Raw genomic sequence first — 19,576 nt, forward strand, 5'->3', positions numbered from 1 at the left:
TTCCCTTACTATCTTCCCCCACTAATTTCAGTGTCTTTCTAAAGCAGCAAATCTGCTACTATTCCTCTTGGGAAGCAAGTGTGCAGCCTAATGCCAAAAGAATCCAAGTCTTCCCAGCTTGCATTTGGGAAACAAAGAAGAGCAGTGGGCATGGAAAACCCAGCTGAGAGCATTTGCAGAATTTCTTACTGCCAGTAAGGGCCTGGCACCTTTATGTGGTCTCAACAACCAAATTTGGAGCAGTGAGCATTGTAGCATATTTCACCAACATCGCAGGTGCTTACAAATAAAACTTGACAAAGTCCTGGCATGATTTATGACTGCTGTTGTAGGTTTTGGGAACTAATTTGAAACAAGGAACCTCATCTGTTGGATGTGTTGCACAGAGAGACTCTCACCTACAGCTCCTGTTCTACTTAATATATGGTAATCCATGCAAGTTTCTCATTCATCAACAAAAACCCAGCTTTAATGCAGATTCTGCTGTCATTTTAAATAAGATCCTCCAATAAAAATTGCCAGCTTTCTCATAGCATGCAAAGAGTGCAATCCTGTTGACTCAGCGGGTTCCTGCCCCTGAATGTAGGTAAACAATACACAATTGTACTGATGCCTGCATGGAAAAAAACCAGAAATACTCCGAAAGAAAGTACTCAGGTAAGAACTTGTTTGTTTCCAGAGGTCTGTAGCACTGTCTGATACTGTCATACAGAGATGAGCCAAAGCAGCCCCAGCAAAGTATGACCGTGCTTTTCACAGTGCGGAGGAGGTGTAGAGCAAAGCACGCAGGGATGAATTATACACAAGTCTTCATTAAGTTAATCAGTATGGGGAAGAGGGCATTTTCAAAAAGAAGCAGGGGAACTACTGGGATAAAAGCAGCTAAGTCAGAACTAAGCTCCGAGGCAGTTTGCTGTTACATGAAGCAGCACTGCATGCTCTCCCGCTAGTAGGATTACAACACTACATGAGGATGCCCAGAGCATTCACGACAAACATATCAAACCCTTGATTTTTACAGAATCACAGAATCACAGAATGGTTTGAGTTGGAAGGGACCTTAAAGACCATCTCCTTCCACCCCCTGCCATGGGCAGGGACCCCTCCCACCAGCCCAGGCTGCCCAAAGCCCCATCCAGCCTGGCCTTGGGCACTGCCAGGGATGGGGCAGCCACAGTTCCTCTGGGCAGCCTGTGCCAGGGACTCACCATCCTTATAGTAAACATCTCATCTAAATTCTTCCCATTTAGTTTAAAACTATTCCCCCTTGTCCTCTCACTGCCTGCCCAGGTAAAAGCTGCTCTCCAGGCTGGGCTGCCTCTGCCTCCTGCAGGCTGTATTGTCACTCGTCCAGGGCCCAGCTGTCCCCGCGTCCCTCCAGGGGACAGGATGCAACACAGCACAGTGTTTGGGAAGGGCCATCACTGCTCTTGCTGTGTGTTTGGCAGTAGGAGAATGGCAATGAACGTTGTCCTTGCCCATCTTAAGGCCATTAGGGATTGCGGCTTAGAGCACAGCTGAGTTTTCCAGTCCTTTACCTTGTCCGTGCCATCACGTTGTTCTTCTTGGGCTGCTGATTAACTGGGCTGCCCATGTTGCCGTTCTTCAGGGAGCCCTTCCGAGCCAGCTCCCTCTGCTTCTCTGCATATGGGATACAAAGGGGAAAAGCAGAATTAGGGCAACAGCCTGGCAGGTCACCATTTAGCTACAGAAACCCAGACCTGACAGCAGCAAAAGGCATGGCGGAATTAATAGCACGGGACGTGACCACTCCATCTCCCAGGCAGACACAGCAAAGGCCGGAGGAGCTGTGTCCCGTTGCCTCCAAAGTCCCTAGGGGCTAAATCTCACGTGCCCTGCCTCGCAGCAGCCTGCTGACCAGACCACACCGTGACGGCCATGGAGCTTCTGGATGCAGGCTTTGCCTGTCCCGCTGGGGCTGAGGAAGGGCAGAGCCCCTGCCTCTGTGCAGCTACGGGCTCCGAGACCGCACTATGTATGCTGGGCAAGGGAATTTATCCTTTTACATTTTCTCCTATTCAGGCTGCCATCGAGGGGCCCAGCTGGGACAGAAAAGAGCCTCCGTCAGTGCAGCACCGTCATTTAGTGTTAGTCCAGCCTAGCTCGACACCATGCCTGAGCTATGACCACTTCCCTGGCTGGCAACTCAATGGACTAACACACCCCACAGCAGAATATGTTGCTGCTTCCCCTTCTTCTCCTCCTGACAGCCGGTGATGTCCCCAGCGTGTCTTCCTCTTTTATCTCCCATTGAATCTTGCAAGCTTTATTTCTTTATTTAAGTAAAATAAAAAAAGCTGCACGTTGTGCAGCTGTATTTTTAAACAGGATATTGTTTGCTTAATTTTCAAAGCATGTTCTATTTGCTGCTGAAATGTACCTTAAACCTCTGACAGTACGTGGGGCTTTTTTTTGCGTATTCATTGCAAGAGGGGATTAAAATTAGCTTCTCATTTAGGAGAGGCTATTTCTCTTCTTAATAACTTCTCACCACAGGATCATAACCAGAGTTTGGGTCCAAAAGCTAAGCCTTCCGCAGGAATGCAGCATTTCTGTTGTATTAAATCATCCCTGCCTCCAGGATAGGAGTCATAGGAGCCCATCTATGATGGTCTGTCATATAAACTGATATTCAATTTTCTGATTCAAAGTCCTTCCTTATTTCTTTTGGGAAACCAGTTGGGTTGAGTTAGCAATTGGCCACAAAAGCTGAGCTAACTGCCCCAAACTCACCCTGCGATGCCAGGCAAGTCTGGTAGGGAAAAGCAGAGTGTGAGACCAGCAAGGCAGGAAAAGGCCTGGTTAAAAACATTCTCCAGAGTGTGAGAAAATGTTGGAAACTACTTTTGTATCATGCCTGAATAATAGGGGTTTACCAGACTGCTGGCTGGGGAACCTGAATAGTGAATTCGTTTTGCTTCTCCTTCCCCCGGGGTGTGTGAAATGTGCTGATATATTCTTTGCTTGCAGGTTTTATTCCCCTTGGAGAGAAAAGCACCTGTTGCTTGTTGTGGGAAAGCTGCGTGCCTGCCCGGGTGTGCAAGTGTGAGACAGGCCAACTCTGTCCTTACCACAGGGGTAAGAGCAAGGGGATGTGTCCAAGGCTCCCTTTTTTGATGGACAAACAAGCAGCAGAGATGCCTAGATACTGTGGTAATGCATGTGGCTGAGGAACCTGCAGAGAAGGGTATATACTCATACAAACCATGCCCAGCGCTGCTCCTGCTGACAGCAGAGGTAAATAAAAGCTCATTGAAGTTGGCAGGGGAAGGACCAGACCTATAACTCTCTTTGGCATAAGCAACAAAGAGACTGACAGAGTATCGAAGTCAAAACCTTAAATCACAGTAATTTCTCATGACTGGAACTTGCAAGTGCAGTGGTTATCTTTGTCTCCAGAAAAAAAAAAGAAAAAAAAAAGGCTGGTATTTTGCAGGCCACGTGAATGGCGCTATTCAAACACAAAGGGATAAAGTGGGGTTTTATGGAGGCAAAGGTTTACAACCCTAAATACAAAACAGCTCCCACCCATCTACACCAGGAGCTCTAGTGGCTGGCCACAAATATGCAGTGCTAAAACAAGTTGCCAATACTTCAAGATGCTGTATAATTCACAAAAAGAGCATAACTCAGAAACAAGGCTACAGATTTCATTTTCTGTCAAGGCAGTTCAGGCTTGCCTGAGCCTTTAAAATGTACTGGTGCTCTCTGATTCCTATTGATTACTCACTACAAGCACTAATGCTGTTTTCCAATTCAGATTACTCATTCAGTTAATGAATATGGGCTTTAGCTAAGTGTCTTCTTCCTTCAGGAGGTCTCCCCATGACTATTTCTGTGCTCTTACTGAGTGATAATTCAATGTGTGAGGCTGAATGATAAGACATCTCCTATTTAACCCCTTCTTCCACTTAGTGGCTTGGAGTGAATATTCCCAGAGCAATAGCACTGCAGGAATACAGTGTCATTCTGACATCCATGCCTGTGTCCCCAGACAAATTTCTTAATCATGAATCAACAGGTCAGCTCCCTCTTGGATGCTACGAATCCTGAGTCCCTGGTGGCCAAAAAGCAAAAGATAGGAGGGAGAACAGGAGGTCTGTCCGGCCCTGGAGGGACAGGACAAGCTCCTGGAAGGTGGTGGAGATGTGTATCAGTCACTTCAGGCTCGGAGGCAAGGAAACGAGCTAACCAAGTCTTACAAGTATTATGTATGAACTGCTGCTACTTCCACCACTACCCTAAAGTAATTCTAGGCAGCCCTGCACACCAGCCACCGGGCCCATGAGAATGGTGGGCTTTCAGTGCCCACCTTCTGCTTGGTGCTTCCTCCTGGCCTAGCCGGTGAAGTTGGTGAACCCCATTTATAGGTAGCGAGCTCTTTCCCAGGTTTTCAGCTCATTTAATTTTACCTCCCAGATGTTTCTTTTAAGGCCAGAGCCCCACATGCTAAATACCTAAGTTCCTTTTAGAAATGTGATTGACTTAGGCAGTTCTGATGATGTTACTGGCAGGGTCCAACATGTTTACAAAAAAACTGTAAATTCACAAATAACTTCTCATAGAAGCTGCAATCAAATCAATCATATAGCAGCCGGGTAAAGAGAAGGAACCACAACCTAGTCTTGAAAAGTAAACAGCGTTTTTCTTTACAGGCTGCCCCATACTGGCTGATGTTAGACCCAAACGACCATGAATCCCAACAACAACACCCTCCAGTGACCCAGCTGTGCTAACCCTTGTGTGAAAGCTAGGAACCGAGCCCTTGGGCAATTCTCAAGGTCAGGACTGCATGAAAAACAAAGGGGCTCTTTCCTTCTGAGTAACCCAGACTCTCTGGTACGGTAGTCAAATATTCCCCATTGGACTTAAATGACACCCATGTTCCTGCTTGTCTCCCTGAAAACCTCAAGGGCACAACCTGAGACACGAGGCGTATGGCCCCACCACAGAGAATAGGCTTCATTTGTTTTCTGCCCATGGCAACTTCTGGCTGGCACTGGCTATGCAAAGGCTCTCCATGTCTGGGACTGCCCGTGCTGCCCGCGGTATTCCAGTACGTGCAACAAACTTCCAGGAAGGCAACACAGCCTGATGGAAAATCGATACCAACCCTACAAAACCACCTAATTCTGGGCAACTCTCAGGCACCAGAATGAGGAAGGGTTGTTAACAGGCACTGGTGCCAAACACAGAGAAAATGGGACACACAAGAACAAATGAAGGAGCGGAAGACTGTGATTCCCAGACACCAGTTATTTCGTGCCTGCTGAGTTGGCTGTTTGATGATCAGTAAAAAGCTAATACGGCAGAGATACCAGGTGAATGACAGAGACTTGGAGATTGAGAAACCAGAATGAAACAAGGCTGTTCTCCAGCTATTTCAGAGAAATTGCTAACTGTTGGCAGTAAAAGGGCATTATAAGAGCAGAGCTCCAACAATGCTCTTAATGTGGCATTTGCAAGTATTTGAAATGTGTTGTTCAGCTTTCATTTCACTTGGCTGTTACACTTTTTATCATTGTACCTAGTGAAATATTCACCCCCATGTGGCTTGTCATCCCCTTCCCATGAAGCGGTCGGTTATGGGTGAGGGAGCATACTGTAAGTACAGATGTGATGCAGAGCCAACAGGCAAGCAACTCCAGCAGGGCTGGCAGAGATGGCGGTGAGACAGCTTCACCCAAATCTGAGTTCCTGCTGGCTTTTCACTAATTTTCCAGACAGATGCTTCCTGTGCACAACAGAACAGAGTCTAGGAGGGTATGAAGCAGCCAGCGTGTGCCTTTAACATTAAAAAGTATGCTCAATCAGGAGTCTGAAGGTCATGAATGATCATTAGTAGGGTTGCTGTGTTGGGTAATCTACCTGGCTGCACGTTTGAGTGCTGCAAGCTTCTGTTTCAGTGGAGAGCTTAGAAAGCACGGACAACCTGATGCACTGGGGATTGTGGCTGCACCACTTCCACCTAAACTAATCCTGGACAGTGTATTGGAAGAGGAAAGTGTGGAGTGACACACATGTGTGCATGTGTGTGTCTACGCGGGGAGGGGTCCAGAATCCTTTCAACATCCCTATACACCTCTGAGTAGCAGGAGGTGCAATGTAGAACTGTTACCTGTTCAACTGGCTGGATGTGTCTGGTTCCTTTGTGACAAGGGAAGATAGTAATGGAGAATGTGAAACAGAACGAACTTACATGATTGTGTCTGCATAAAACATCAGAGCTGAATAAATCATTACAATCATTCTTCTGGATTCAGTATTTAACAAAATCATAACCAGTTTTAATTACATTTTCCTTTTTTTTAAAAAAATATTTTTATTTATTTGTTTTGTTTTGTTTTGAATTGGAATTCTGAGCAGCTTCTTTGGTACACATTGCTATGTGTGGCATTGGTTTTGTCTACACTCTGTCCTAACCAGAAACGGTAAAAAATAGCATACATTTTCGTCTCCTGCAGAACTGCTCCTTTTGCAGTACCAGGCAAAGCAGACAACCCAGGAATTTGGTGAGCATCAGCTCGTGCTATGCTGAAGACCTATTTGGAGGGTCTGAATCCCCAGATCCACGCTTCCCATTTTTCTCAAGATGCTGACTCTGGCTATGGTCAGACAGTTTGGGTTGAGAGTGGCTTAGGATGCTGTTGTGTCTCGCTGCCACAGCGCAGTGGGTATCCCCCTCATTTGAGGCAGCCTGATCAGCACAAATGATGTTTGGTGGCAGAGGAGGCCGATTTGCTTCCTTAGCACTGTGGGTTGGAAGCAGGCAGGCACTGCCTGCTCCTGTCTTTGCTGAGAGCTGCTAGCTGAACCTCGCCACCTCAACTGCTTGTGAACCTGCCTAGGTGGGAGGAGACGGAGCTTCCTGGCATGGGGACTGTGCAGTGTGGGTCCATGGGATTTGATGCACTGGGAAGACAAAGAGAAAGTAATCCAGTGTGACAGAGTTGTATTTTTCCACCTTCAAGATCTACGAAATGAGATTTTGGGATGTATTTGCTCCTCTGTCCCCCACTGTCAGCCAAGACCATTTCAGAGGCTGAGGACTGCAGCGACTCCCTGATGAATTCCACCTTCTCAAGCAAGCCGAGAATTTAAATTGCACAGTAAATAAGATTAATCTGTCCGTTCACATCCCGCTGAATGATCAACAGAGTCATGAACAAACGGAGGGAGAATGAACAAAATGCTGACTTCAACTCCCACTTGGAGACCAAACCCTGAGCCCAGCTCAGCATCATTCAGCCCTGGGACGTCGGCATGCATCTACTTAACACTGAAACCATCCCGAAATTTCACCTCTGAGAGAGTGTTTGGCAGCTGGGACTGTGTCACTCCTTGGAGAGATTTCAGGGTGCACTCCAACCGGGGCTTTGCCAGCACGCTGTATAGAAAGGGAGGTACATGAATGCTGTGTGCTGTGGCTATGCCGGTGCTGACGGGGGCTGTGCTCCCTGGGGAGATTTGGAGCATGTGTGTGTGACCATGCCGGTGGCATTAGCACGGCTGTGTCTGTGTCTCCCTGAACCAGAAAGAAAGGCAAAAGAAAAGTGATTTTTACTAAACAGGGGGAGCAGAAATGAAAAGGGTCTGTCTGTGGCCAGCCTGCTGCTCTGAACACAAGGAATATGGTTTAAAGCTGGTATGTGCTAAGTGCTGGCACTGATTACTCAGAACAGGCTGTCTGAACTGGGATTGTTTCACCCAGCTTCAGAAAAGACTCTTCACATAAGTAGGGGTCAGATAGCTATGTCATCCAGCTCCCAACTTGGGAAAGTTGTGCAAGACAATATTTTCACTCAAAGCACCTCGATTTTGCTGACCCAGCCAAACTCGGGGAGATTAGCAAGCTGTGTCTAATTGTGAGAACTCTCAACAAGGGCAGGCATACAAATCTGTCCTCCAAGGTCCCTCCTGGACCAGGTTTTAAGCACCCAAGTAGCTGCATTTTCTGCTGTTTTGCTGCTCTGGCTGCTGCTCCGTCCCTTTGGCATGAGTGAGAGCTGGCACAGACCCTGCCAGGCAGTGGTTTTAAGCTCCCCTGATGGCCTGACCAGAGACAGAAGTGGTATGCAGTATGGTACAGAGAAGTTGTTTGCGTCTCTCTTCTGAGGATGCAGCTCTTAACTTTTAACACAGGAGCTACTACAACCAGCAGTCAGTGCACTGCCTGCACAGCAATGCGGGGCTAACTCCTGGGGAATGCTCTTCTTGGCTCCACAAGTTAGAGAGGTTTCTGTGTGGCCAGGCTGTTGTTACTTCTTGCATTTCCCTTCAGCAAGCATGAAACTAAGTGCCGTGCTTTTCCTTAGCACAGAGGAGGACAGGTAAATGACTGCTCCAGTCCTCCAAAGCTAGAATCCACTCCCACCAAAAGCATCTCACAAATTGGCTTTATATTCCAACAACATGCCCCCATACCCTAGACACTCTGTCCCAGCCCCAAAGCTCATTTATCTGACCTTCACGTGATTATAGGAAAGAATGACTTCTTTGTTTATATCCATTATTGGGCTCTGGCATGAAGGAGAGCTGGGTATCCAGTGCAGCTAGCTATCTAGCAAAGAAAACCTTATGGCTGTAAGCATTAGGGAAATAATTTACTGTTTTGAACACAGCCAATTTTACCTCTTCATGGCACGGTATAATCATGAATCACCTTTGTGAAGCAGTAAGCTATATTTTACTGATGGGAGAAACTATTTAACTGCTTTACCTTCAAGCCACGTAAAGCATCTGGAGTGGGGAGTTTTCTTCCCCAAAAGTGGGGAAGCAGAAGATGGGGACTCCTGGCTCCCTGTCCTCTCCCTGCTCTGTCTCTGCAGCCATCTTATTCAGACAGGTTGTGACTACATAGCAGCAGGCAGCAACTGATCTCTCTTCAGCTTTCAGCATCTATTTGGGCTCATTTCAAATGCATCTGTTGTCGCAGCTCCCAGCTCACAAGGGCATTTTGTTGTGATTCAGCTCGTGCTTTTTCACTTATTAAAGATTGAGACTTTTATTCCTAATGGCTGCAAAATACTGAATATAAAGATATCATCCATCACTGTCAAAATTGGAATGTATGAACAGCATCAGTTTTATTTATATGTATTTTTTTCTTCTTTCACATTTACCTTCAGAAAGACTTTTTTTTTGGTATTTTCAACTGTTTTTCAAAGAATATTTTTCCCACCAGCCAAAAGAACAGACATAGATATCTGGGGAAGTGCTTGCAACCTGACAAGCCTAGCTAAAAAGTTTCAGTTTATAAAGTGAACTCTACAAAATATAATCCATAAACTTGAGTTACTCTCTCCCTTTACATATTTTAAAGGGACAGAGAAAATTAAGTTATTTCATCCGGAAAGACTTCTGCAAATGGTCCCTTCAACATTATTTCTACTCAGCTGAATACAGGTTTAAGACAAAGTCATTTGCTTGTTCCAAGTCTGCTGCTCGGTATATTAGATAAAAAAATAAATAATAAAAAAGTAGTCTATTAGATGCAATTTAATTCTTATTGGTAATAGCTCTCTTCATTTAAAGCATCACTTATGCTAAAGGCACGGCAATAATCTACCAGAGAAACAGAGTCAATCTTAGTGCCCACATCACATTTGTTATGGTCCTGAAGTTCTGTGAAGAAGCATTAAGGTCACTGATGCATGCAGTAAGTGTGGTGTGTATTTAGGAGAGTAACAGACAGTACAAATTTGCTTAGCTGAATACTCACGGTCTTCAGTTACAGAGATCATTGTGCAGTGCATATTTGTATAAAAAACACTTGAACAGAGCTTGACATAAGTAGGCTTGAACTGCATGTACACTTAATCAAGTTTCCATGCTTGTGTGAGTCTAAAATACACACTAAATGATTGGTCTATGGTAGGGAGCATGTGTTTTATAGCCTATATAAACTACAGATTGAATTTATTTTTAATATGTTGTAATTGGGAAAGCTTTCACTGGCTGGCAGATATCACGGGTTGGAATGACTTGTTGGGTTCCCATCCAGAAAACAAAACAAATAAGGACAGAAGTGCTAATGCCCCAGGCAGCACGCAGGCTTGGAAGGGACTCTCAGATTGCTGACTCCATCATCGTGCTTGGAAAAGACCTCTGGATTTTTCCTGTTCCCAGGACTGGACTGCAGCTGACAGTCTCAGTCCTGTTTCTGGCCCTGATTTAGCAGCAAAATGTCAAATATTTGATCCACTCTGTTTTATCATTTGCTGCACTGGGATTCTGCAACCCTAGGTATTTCAAACAAAGCTATACATTTTCTACCTAACAAAATTAAAAAGAATAAGGCAAAGGGGCTGGTTAACACACTGAATGGATGGGTACTCCTCACTCCATCATGTTTGACAAATGCCTGCTCTGCAGTAGGGTACCTATTGTTTTCTTCCCTGGGAAAGGCAGAGTGTTACTAACTTAGCACGCCACCCTACAAATATTCTCCTTGCTAGATGAGGACTTTCAGGCATTGTCTCACTAGATGAATTGCCTGTTTACTGTGAATCTTTCTGGGAGAACAGGATACGTACAACCCGGGGTGCCTCTTCCTGCTATTCAGTTTGTCAGCCCGAGTCCTGGCTGTTTGGAACAGCAGCAGCTCTGCTGGAGAGTCCTCCTGCACAGCAAACCCGCTCCCTTAGCCGGATTACTGACCTGATCTCTCCCTTAGCGAGGCTTTCATTGTCTGGAAATTTGACAAAGAGCCTTAGAGCTCAATTAGTTATTTAATAAGTTTATGATTAACCAATCTGCTGATTAAGCTTTTGCTAATTAGGTTGGCAGGAGTTCTATTTCAGAGGGATGCTGGCCTCTAATATCATATGCTCCCTCTTGGAGCAGGGTGGGGATGTCTGCGCGAGCCCCGTGTGCGGCACACTGCCACGCTTCTTCTGCAGCAGGAGTACCTGCAAAAGCTGGGTGGCACCTGGGGCTGCTCCCGGGTCACTGGGGCATGGTGGCCCACGGGGACAGCTCAGCACAGCAGCCTGGGCTTTGTACTGGGTGCAGCTAAAAGGCTCCCACTCCTCTCTTTTGATGTCTCGCCGGGCGGCATGGCGAGAGGCAGGCACAGTTTATCTAGGGCAGCCACCGACCTCACATGCACAGTTTCAAAAAGCCTAGCCTGTCATTTTGATATCCACATTACTTTCCTCTGGATTTGTGTGGCTGGCCCAGCCCAAGGGATGAGCAGGAGCTGCTTTCCTCCTTGCAGAGTGCTCAAAGAAAGCTTGTGGCTTCTTCCCTGGCTTTGCATCCTCTGCCACGTGCTCTAAAGGATGGGGCCGACCAGTGCTGTGATCCCTTACACCCTTGTAGGGAGCCCCGACAGAGGGGTCAGCATGCCTCCACCCTCCTCTTCCAGCCCTGATCCCGCTTTGGCAGAGACATCAGAGCTGGGCGTGGGGATTAGTCCCAAACTATTACAAATTATTAACCCTTTTCCCATCCTCAAGGCATCTCCCGTCTCTTTTATCAGGAATGGCTGCAATGTGGCAGCATTGGTGAATAGAGGATGATGGAGTGGACGGCAGCCTGCTGTTGTCAACTATTTTATGCTGCTTAGTGTCTAGGATGGGGAGAAGGGCTGAGGGTTTGGAAGCTGCCTCAAAAGGCAGAGGGAAATGGGACTGGCCAGAGAAAACAGATCCCTGCTGAAAACCCTGAGAAAAGGGCTTGAAAGACAAGCCGAAAGGGGCTTTCTGGGCCCAAGACTGCTGGCTGCAGCTGCTTCGAGTGCTGCAGCGCTGGGGAATTAGAGATGTCTTCCCAAAACACAGAGCCTGGCAATCAGGTGCGTGCACCACTGAGCTGAGGCCTGTCTGAGGAGCGGCAGTTCTGGCTGCAGGCAGAGTTCAAAGGGGCTCACTCTGGAGATAACACCAACGTACAGGTAGAGATGATGACAGTCCTCAATATACATCTCTGACGTCAAGCCCATCCAGGGCTGCGGTATGGCAGTGCCACCCCCGTGTCACTCTGCTGGCCACCCCAGTGCAGCTGTCATTCACAGCCACAGAGGCCGGGTGCTAAAGCCCTGCTGGCCTAAGCGAGGTTTCACACTGCTTGCTGGGGGCTGTAAAAGGGAGGCTGGGTGAAGGGGAGGCAGGTACAAACTAGGCTCTGAGTGTCAGACCCTGTGTTTCAGAGCTCTGCCTGTTCCTTACCCTCTTGCAGAGTCAGAATTTTCTGCCTTGCCACACCAAAAGGCCTGATGTGATCCCATCGATTGGTTTGAGCATCCGCCTCCCCCTAGCAGCCGGCAAGGGAGGTTTCTGCCTCTGCCCCCCAGCTGCCTGCTCTCACCACCGCAGCACTAAATGAGATCTTTCCCCAGGCTGCAGCTGCGGAGCCCCTGCCACCGACCCGCTCTCCTCAGTGACCCAGTGAGGCAGAAATGATGGCAGGCTGACACTTCTACCTCCCTCCATGATGAGCAGCTGTATTCACCCAGGGGAAGAAAAATACCAGCTCGGATTTGCTTATCAAAAGACCATTAGCTAAGGATTTTCTACAGCATTTCTAAGACAAAGGGGAGGAGGCAAGCAAAAGCAATACGGGAATTATTGTAATTTCTGTGCTCATTGCACGTGTGGGTCAGATTTGTGCTGGGCTGTGGTGCATGCATATTCAGCTTCACTTGGCAAATACATTTCAGTGAGCTAAAATCTCCTGCAGCATACAAGCATGAGTTTTATTGCTGTATAGTTAAATGTTTGGCTGCCTGACCAGAGTTGGAACTGGGATAAAAGGAACAGAAGAGTTGTAAGAGTAGAAGAAAGGAGAGAAACAGCCTGAGGGTCTCAGCAAGCAAGATTTTACTGCAGCAGCACTAAGGGACTAGAGAGTGTGTATATAAGACATAGTTCCACGCCTGAGGAAATTAAGACAGAAAACAGAATGTGTGTAAGCAGTACAGGCAGTTAAAATGGTAGGTGTTTCAGTGATGTACAGCTCCTCCTGGTTCCAACTTCAGTTTGAATTATCTTTCAATAATTAAGATTTACAACAGGCTTTATCTTCTACACACATATTCTTAAACACAGCAAAAGTGGGTTGAAGCTAATGATGAAAAAGCGGAGCAAGGAGGGTCAGCTTTTTTTTCCTGACAAAAACACTCAACTTCACCAGTCAGTGTTAATTCCAGTCCCTTTCAAAGGACTTTATAAAAATAACCTGCTTGCCCTTCAGCCAGGCGGTGCTGCTGGGTGGACAGGAAGGGGTGAAGGGGAGGGAAGGAAATTCAGCAGTAGGATGTGCAAGAAACAAAGCCACAGACTACAATTTAGAGCAGAAGATGTGAGGAGCTGTCTTAAGGCATGGTGGTATTTCAGAAAGCCTTTGCAAAAACACAAGGCTGTTTTGTTTTTCTTTTTGGAATGCATTTTTCAAAGAAACTAATCTGCCTGTTCATAATCTGTTTTGAATCAAGAACACAGATTTCCACTGCCAACCAACTGTGTGCAGGGTAAGCAGCAATTGTCGTCTTTTTTGTCTCATTATTTCCCTCTATGGAAGATTCAGCAGCTCAAAGTCACACTGCATCTCAAATTACCCCCAGGGACAGAAAGTAGGGGTGATGAGCGATGGGACTGGCTGTCCTGGAGACAACTTCAGTGTGAAACAACATCAGAAACTCTCTGAATGCACAGACTGGGGTGGGGAAAGGAACCAGTTCCCCAAGGCAAAAAGTTCAGGCAAGTGCAGGGAGGATGAAGCAGCCATGGTGTACACACACACCCACACCCACACCCACAACCTGTTCAGTAACTCTCAAGCTTACAATCTCCTTCTCACACACAAGATGCTGGAAAGAGCCTGGCTTCTGCCAAGACCCAAACGGAAATAGCTGTAATGCTCAGATTTCCTGACAGTCTCTCCGCCCCACTGATTCTGGCATGCGCAGTGCTCAAGGAGGATGGGGAAAAGCTGTGAGTAGAGGGAAAGGGTGGCAGAAAACACTCTCTGCTTTCAGTGAGCCTTTATGGCTGCTAACAGCTGCACTTGCGAGGTGATCGGAAGGGCAACACCATGCTTCGGGGAATAAAAACCTTCAACTTCTCTTGGGTCAGCATCAGCAGAGATGTGGAGGAAGCCCTTGGACTGACAACCTTGTCCTTTCCAGGGATAGCACTTAAGCAAAAATCTGGGGTCAGTGGGATGTGCCGGCCTGTTTTCAAGAGAGTCTCTCCCTGGGCAGTGTGTGCATTTTCCGATCACCAACACTTAACCCAGCAAAGCCAGCTGCATGGGAAGACGCGCCCTGACATGGAGCACGTAAGGACAAAAACTGTGTAGAGCCAGAAAAACAACTCAAACTGGCATTTTTGCATCCTCTGTGTCTGTTCCCCAGGCGCCTTAAGTCACACTGGCTCAGGCCAATGACAGGAACAAGGTTTCCTCCTACCAGCTCTACAGGGGCCAGTAACATGTAAGGGAGAGCAAGCAGCATCTCCTCCCCTGAGCACGCTGACGAAGCTGTCCGAGCAGCTCTGACAGCATCACCTCTGCAGCAGCCTCGGGTGGGAAAGGCACACAGAGCCCTCACTCTTCCACGTCCCTCTGGAGAGGATGGGATCAAAAACTGGGGGCAGAAAGGTTTTTCTTCTGTAAATTGAATTAATTTGACGCTTAAAGGCGGTGAACTGGAATAAATAGGAACCTGGCAAAGTACCTCTGTTGTTTCTGTGCTGGTGCGGGTGCTTTGTGGCAGTGTGGGTGCTGCTGCTCTGGGCTGGTTCTCTGTGGTAGGGCAGCAGCTTCAGATTTATTGTTTGGAAGCCAATAATGACATTTTGCTCTTTGAGAGTAAAAATTGCAGAAACATAGACAGGAAAACTTGGAGGTTAAAATCTACCACACTTGGTGCTCCGGAAAGGCCTCAGTGGCTGTATAGTTTTCTTACTTCAAGGGTTAAATGCACACTGCTTACTTTGGTTCACCTTGTGGAAAATCCTACTTAGGATTCACCGCTGGCTCCATAATCTGGTCGTCTGCATAGATCTCAGGGCAGTCAGCAGACGCCTAGTGATGACAGAGCAAAGTGCTGGGGACCTGGCATGGCATCATCCTGAGAGAGGTTGTGCTTACTGGTTACATCTGACAGCCTCCAAGTGAAGTCAAAAATTACAACTAGAATCAGCCAGCTAAAATGATCCCCCCTAACTTGATGTCTCAGGGCAGGCTTTGGTACCTAAAAATGTCTCACAACATTGTGGGGCCAAAGGAAGAAGGCACAAGTCAGCGCTCAGGCCTAGCTCCCATGGGGCACTCCCTGCCTCTGGAAGCTCTGAGGACCAAGGCCACCAGCCTGGGGTGACTTCAGCACTGCTGAATAAGCAGAGGTATGTATCTGTGTTTACCAAGCCCTAGAGGTTTTCAAGGACTGCCGCAATGAAAAGCTTTTACAATGCTGGCCATGTACAAGTCCTGATATCAATATTTATCCTTTCATTCCACCTACCATACTGCCGTCTCCTCCACAGGTACTCAGAGTACACAGGCCCAGAGTACTCAGACTTTCAGCAGCTCTGTTAACCACTGCTAAAAGCCCTCTTGAGTGCTAACTACATGGTGAGTACTGTACTCAGGACGCAAAAGTAAATAATTTGTTGAGGTGAAGGACCACAAGAAATGTACTCAAGAGTCTTCAATTTTAGGTCTCCAATACTCTTTGCTGAGTTTTTCACAATTCTGTGACTCTGCCTCTGGATAATAGAGCTGGTCTATGAGGTCTGGCAAGCTGCTTTTGTTGTTATTGTTGTATCCTGTGTTAGAAAACTTTTAGCCTTGTTCTGTAACCTTGTTAGATACCACAATCAGCTTTTCATAAGCATTTCTTTGTTCCAAAGACTCTGAGATCATGAAAGAGACTTTCTTTCTTCTTTGCTGTAAGCAATACATCACAGTTTGCGCCAGACCAGCATTTTTTCCCAAGAGAATCTCTGTACCTCTAACAGTGTTGAACACCTCCCTGCCCACTGCCTCCACTCCTGCCCTAAATTCTTCTAAGAAGATCAAAACAGTGTTTTTAAACCATCAAAATAACAGACCTCATTCTTCAGGATGAATTTTAACTTCCTCTGCTTAAAAAAGGCTCCCCCCATCCTGCAGAAAAAAAAAATAATACATGGTGTATAAATGGGAAAGAACATAGAAGGGGAGGATTCATCCACTTTTTTAATTTTTTTCTTAATCATTTATGGCAGGCAGCATGTAGGGACTGACGTGTGATGGGGCTCTGGGCCATGATCTTTTCTTGCAAATTCCCCTTAAAAACCCAAACTACAGTGGAAAAAAATCCTTCTGCCAAGTTGAGACTAAACTGCCTTCCCCAATGGCTGCTGGAGACATCAGCAATGCTTAGAAGAGCCCAAACTGGTCTAAGAAATGGAGCTGTTGTACAGCTGCATTAGCAGGTGCTTGTTTTGTCACCTGTGCTGGACCTCACATGAAAACTTGCACAACCATCTTGAATTTGTTTCTGCTTCGTAATATTCCATTCCTACCCTTTGTGAATGCCCTTGTTCTGCTGGGACACAGTGAGTACAAGAAATCAGGCTGCTTGCTGGTAGTAAAAGATCGCTCGACACTGAGAGACATGGATAAAATGCCAGTCAGGAGACACATCTGTAAAAGAACAAATTACCCTGTCTGTGCACTGGAGTCAGTCAGAGGTAAAAGCAAAGGAGAAAATTAATTTTAATATATTCTTAAATGTAATCACTGTACAATTGGGGAGTTTGGTGGATTAAAGAGAAAGAATAGAGCAATAACAAAAATTTAGAAAGAAAAACATTTGTAACAGTGAAAATGAAACAGCAATTGGGTTTCTCTTGTTTACCAGTGGACCTCATGTTTGTGGAAGAGGACTGCTCTGTGCCAGCGCACTCAAGTTACCTACGTCAGCCTCTGCAAATCCTACTGGGTTTGCGTTGGGATCCCAAGAAAATAATTAGATAGCACTTAGAAAGGATATGACATCTGAAAAAAATAACTGGAGTTCAAACCAGGAATGGGATCATAGAATACTTCAGGTTGGAAGGCACCTCAGGAGGTTTCTAGCCCAGTGCCTTGCTCAGAACAGGATCACCCACTGGATCAGACTGGGCTGCTCAGAGCTTTATTCAGTCAGGTTTTGAAAACCTCCAAGGATGGAGCTGACACATTCTCCCTGAGAAAAGTTTTTCAGTGCTCCACTTTTCTTGTGGTGAAAAAGGTTTTCCTTAATACGATGAAGGTGTGAAAAGTAAGAGGCTGGGAACAAAGTCCCATCAGATGCTGCAGGCAATTGATGGCCAGCTTGGCCATGTTGGTATCGCTCCTCACTGCCACAAAGGCAGACTTCTCACAAACAGACTTCTTACAAAGTCTTTCCACTCCTCTTACAACTCTCCAGATTACCCTGTCATTCCTCATCTGATGGTCATAACCAGGTAAATGCAGACTGCTTTTCCCCCTTTATTCCTGCCCTTTCCTCTTTCTCTGCCCTACACTGAGGCAGAGGAGAGTACAGCCATAATGTGTCCATAACGCCGCTTTCTAAGAAGGTGGAAACTCCTGCGCAGCTATGACAGTTTTATTGCAGACACAAAGAAGAACACTGTCAGCAAAGGACAGGACATCACCTCCTTGTGTGGCTGATCATCCCCTTTCAATGAAGGGTAGCAAAACACTTTATAAAGCTAAATCCAAGGACTGTCCTGTACCTTAGCTTTTGTGCACATTGGCAGAAGTGAGTCAGTTATGTGAGCTGGGAGGCATTAAGAACATAGCATCTGCCTGCACTGAAATATCTACGTCAAGGTTTTGTTTCTACATTTTGCAATTGCTTTGTCGTCCTGCCCCAAAGATCAGAAGCTGAGTAAAGCCACAGTTCAGCCTGGTAGTTAAAGCATTCAGGCAGAGAAAGAACTTGAAGCTTCCATGTTCTGACTGGAAGTCTCTATTAGTAGCTAAACAAGGCAAAGTTTTTTTATGTCTTGAGCCTCCCGATTTGTTCTATCCAGAAACACCTTGCAAATTAGACATGGATTTGTGAATACTTTTGGAAGGAGCTAGTACATATTCTTTCAGTGAATGTACAAAAATAAAGTGCTAGGGTTTACTGACGACTTTAAGCCTGAGATACCTGTTTCTTCTTTAAAAATTATAAACAAAACAGGAAAATCTTGTTTTTAAAGAGCAGCCTCTGTTCTGGACTCAGACTACCCATGCCTGACAGCATCACTTTAAATATTAAATATGCTACCCTTGCTCAGGATCTATTTTTAACTCTGTGTCATTTAATATGTCAAACACTGCTTCTCACATCAACTTACACAAAGTAAAATTGACTCACTTGTAATCTTCATCTCTTCTCCCAAATTGCTAGTCTTACAACTAGTATTTTAAATAAATCAAAGCAAACCTTTATTTTTTTGAAAACCTGCTCTTATTTTGGGCTCGGTAGTGGAGGCAGACTGAGAGGGGCTATTTTCTGGCACAATGTTTCCTGGGAGCTCCATTGCAGCGAAGGAACTGCCAGCAGCCCGCAGCTCTGAAACAACTGGTGCGATCAAACCCTCTTCTCATAGCCAGCTCACGGTTTACTCATGGCAGAAAGCACTTTTAATCTCCTGAAATTCAGCCTGCTGAGCTAGATGGGAGAGTGCATTGTTCCTCCAAGAGACATCAACACCTGCTGACTTGATTGCACCATTTCATAGCAGGGAGCAAAAAAGTGGGTATGTATGTAGGTTGTTTGGAAAACGCAGGGATTGCCTTGCATTTAGAGAAGAAGGTAGAAAAATTCACTTACAGTAAACTTAACATGATGACTTTGGGTTTACAACAGAAGTGCCTTAACACCCTGCAGAAGATCTATTTTATTGTACTATAAAAAAGCGTTACTTTAAAGATGGAATTGAAACAGTTCCCCGTCCAGAGAGGCTTAGGCTGAATCAATTACCTCTCAGGGTAAGAATTGAGGGAAGAAAAGGGCACAGAGCTAAGCACCAGAGCAGAGGACAGAGATGAAAAAAAAAAATGATCTGGGCAGAGTTCACAGGCAAGAGGGACACGGAGCAGAAGTCAGGAGCTGGGAAGAGGCAATAGCTGAGTTGTGCAGTCATGAAACGTGAGGATGAAATGTTTCACAGAGAGAGAAAGCAGGACGAAGCCTGGGAGAGAAGCAGTTTGCAAAGCAGAGGGGAGAGAACAGGAGTCCACCACTAGTACTGGCCAAGGCTGGAGGCAGGGAGGAACAGACTACAATGATTACAAAGGAGAAGTTGGAGATGACTCTTTGAGCAAATGAATCCAACAAGCTGGATCTACCTGGCAAGAATGTGTTTGCTATCCTTTCTTTCCCCTCTTAATCAGAGCTGGAGAAAGGAACACAAAGGCTGTCTGTCGGACATGCTTTTTCTACAGGTTAATTTAGAAAAAGGATTTGGGGAATACTCATATGTTTTAAAAACTGATGAACAAATTCTGTTTCTCCTTCTGGAAGAGGTTTCACAAAGGGGACTATGACTGTTTTGCACAGTACCCGACTGTGATGCCTCATTTC

At 46.0% G+C, this 19,576-nt stretch overlaps 1 protein-coding gene across 4 annotated transcripts in view; it reads right to left on the reverse strand.

The window, feature by feature from the left end:
- Positions 1 to 19,576, reverse strand: part of FAM219A (family with sequence similarity 219 member A) — a 99,096-nt gene that overhangs the window by 13,615 nt on the left and 65,905 nt on the right. For all 4 annotated transcript variants that reach the window (XM_080574791.1, XM_080574790.1, XM_080574789.1 and 1 more), the window contains exon 3: positions 1,539 to 1,641. In XM_080574791.1, coding sequence (XP_080430917.1) covers positions 1,539 to 1,641 — 103 coding nt within the window. The remainder of the gene's footprint in view (positions 1 to 1,538; positions 1,642 to 19,576) is intronic.

The sequence above is a fragment of the Anser brachyrhynchus genome (assembly GCF_964034855.1).
Source record: "Anser brachyrhynchus genome assembly, chromosome: Z".
NCBI lineage: Eukaryota > Metazoa > Chordata > Aves > Anseriformes > Anatidae > Anser > Anser brachyrhynchus.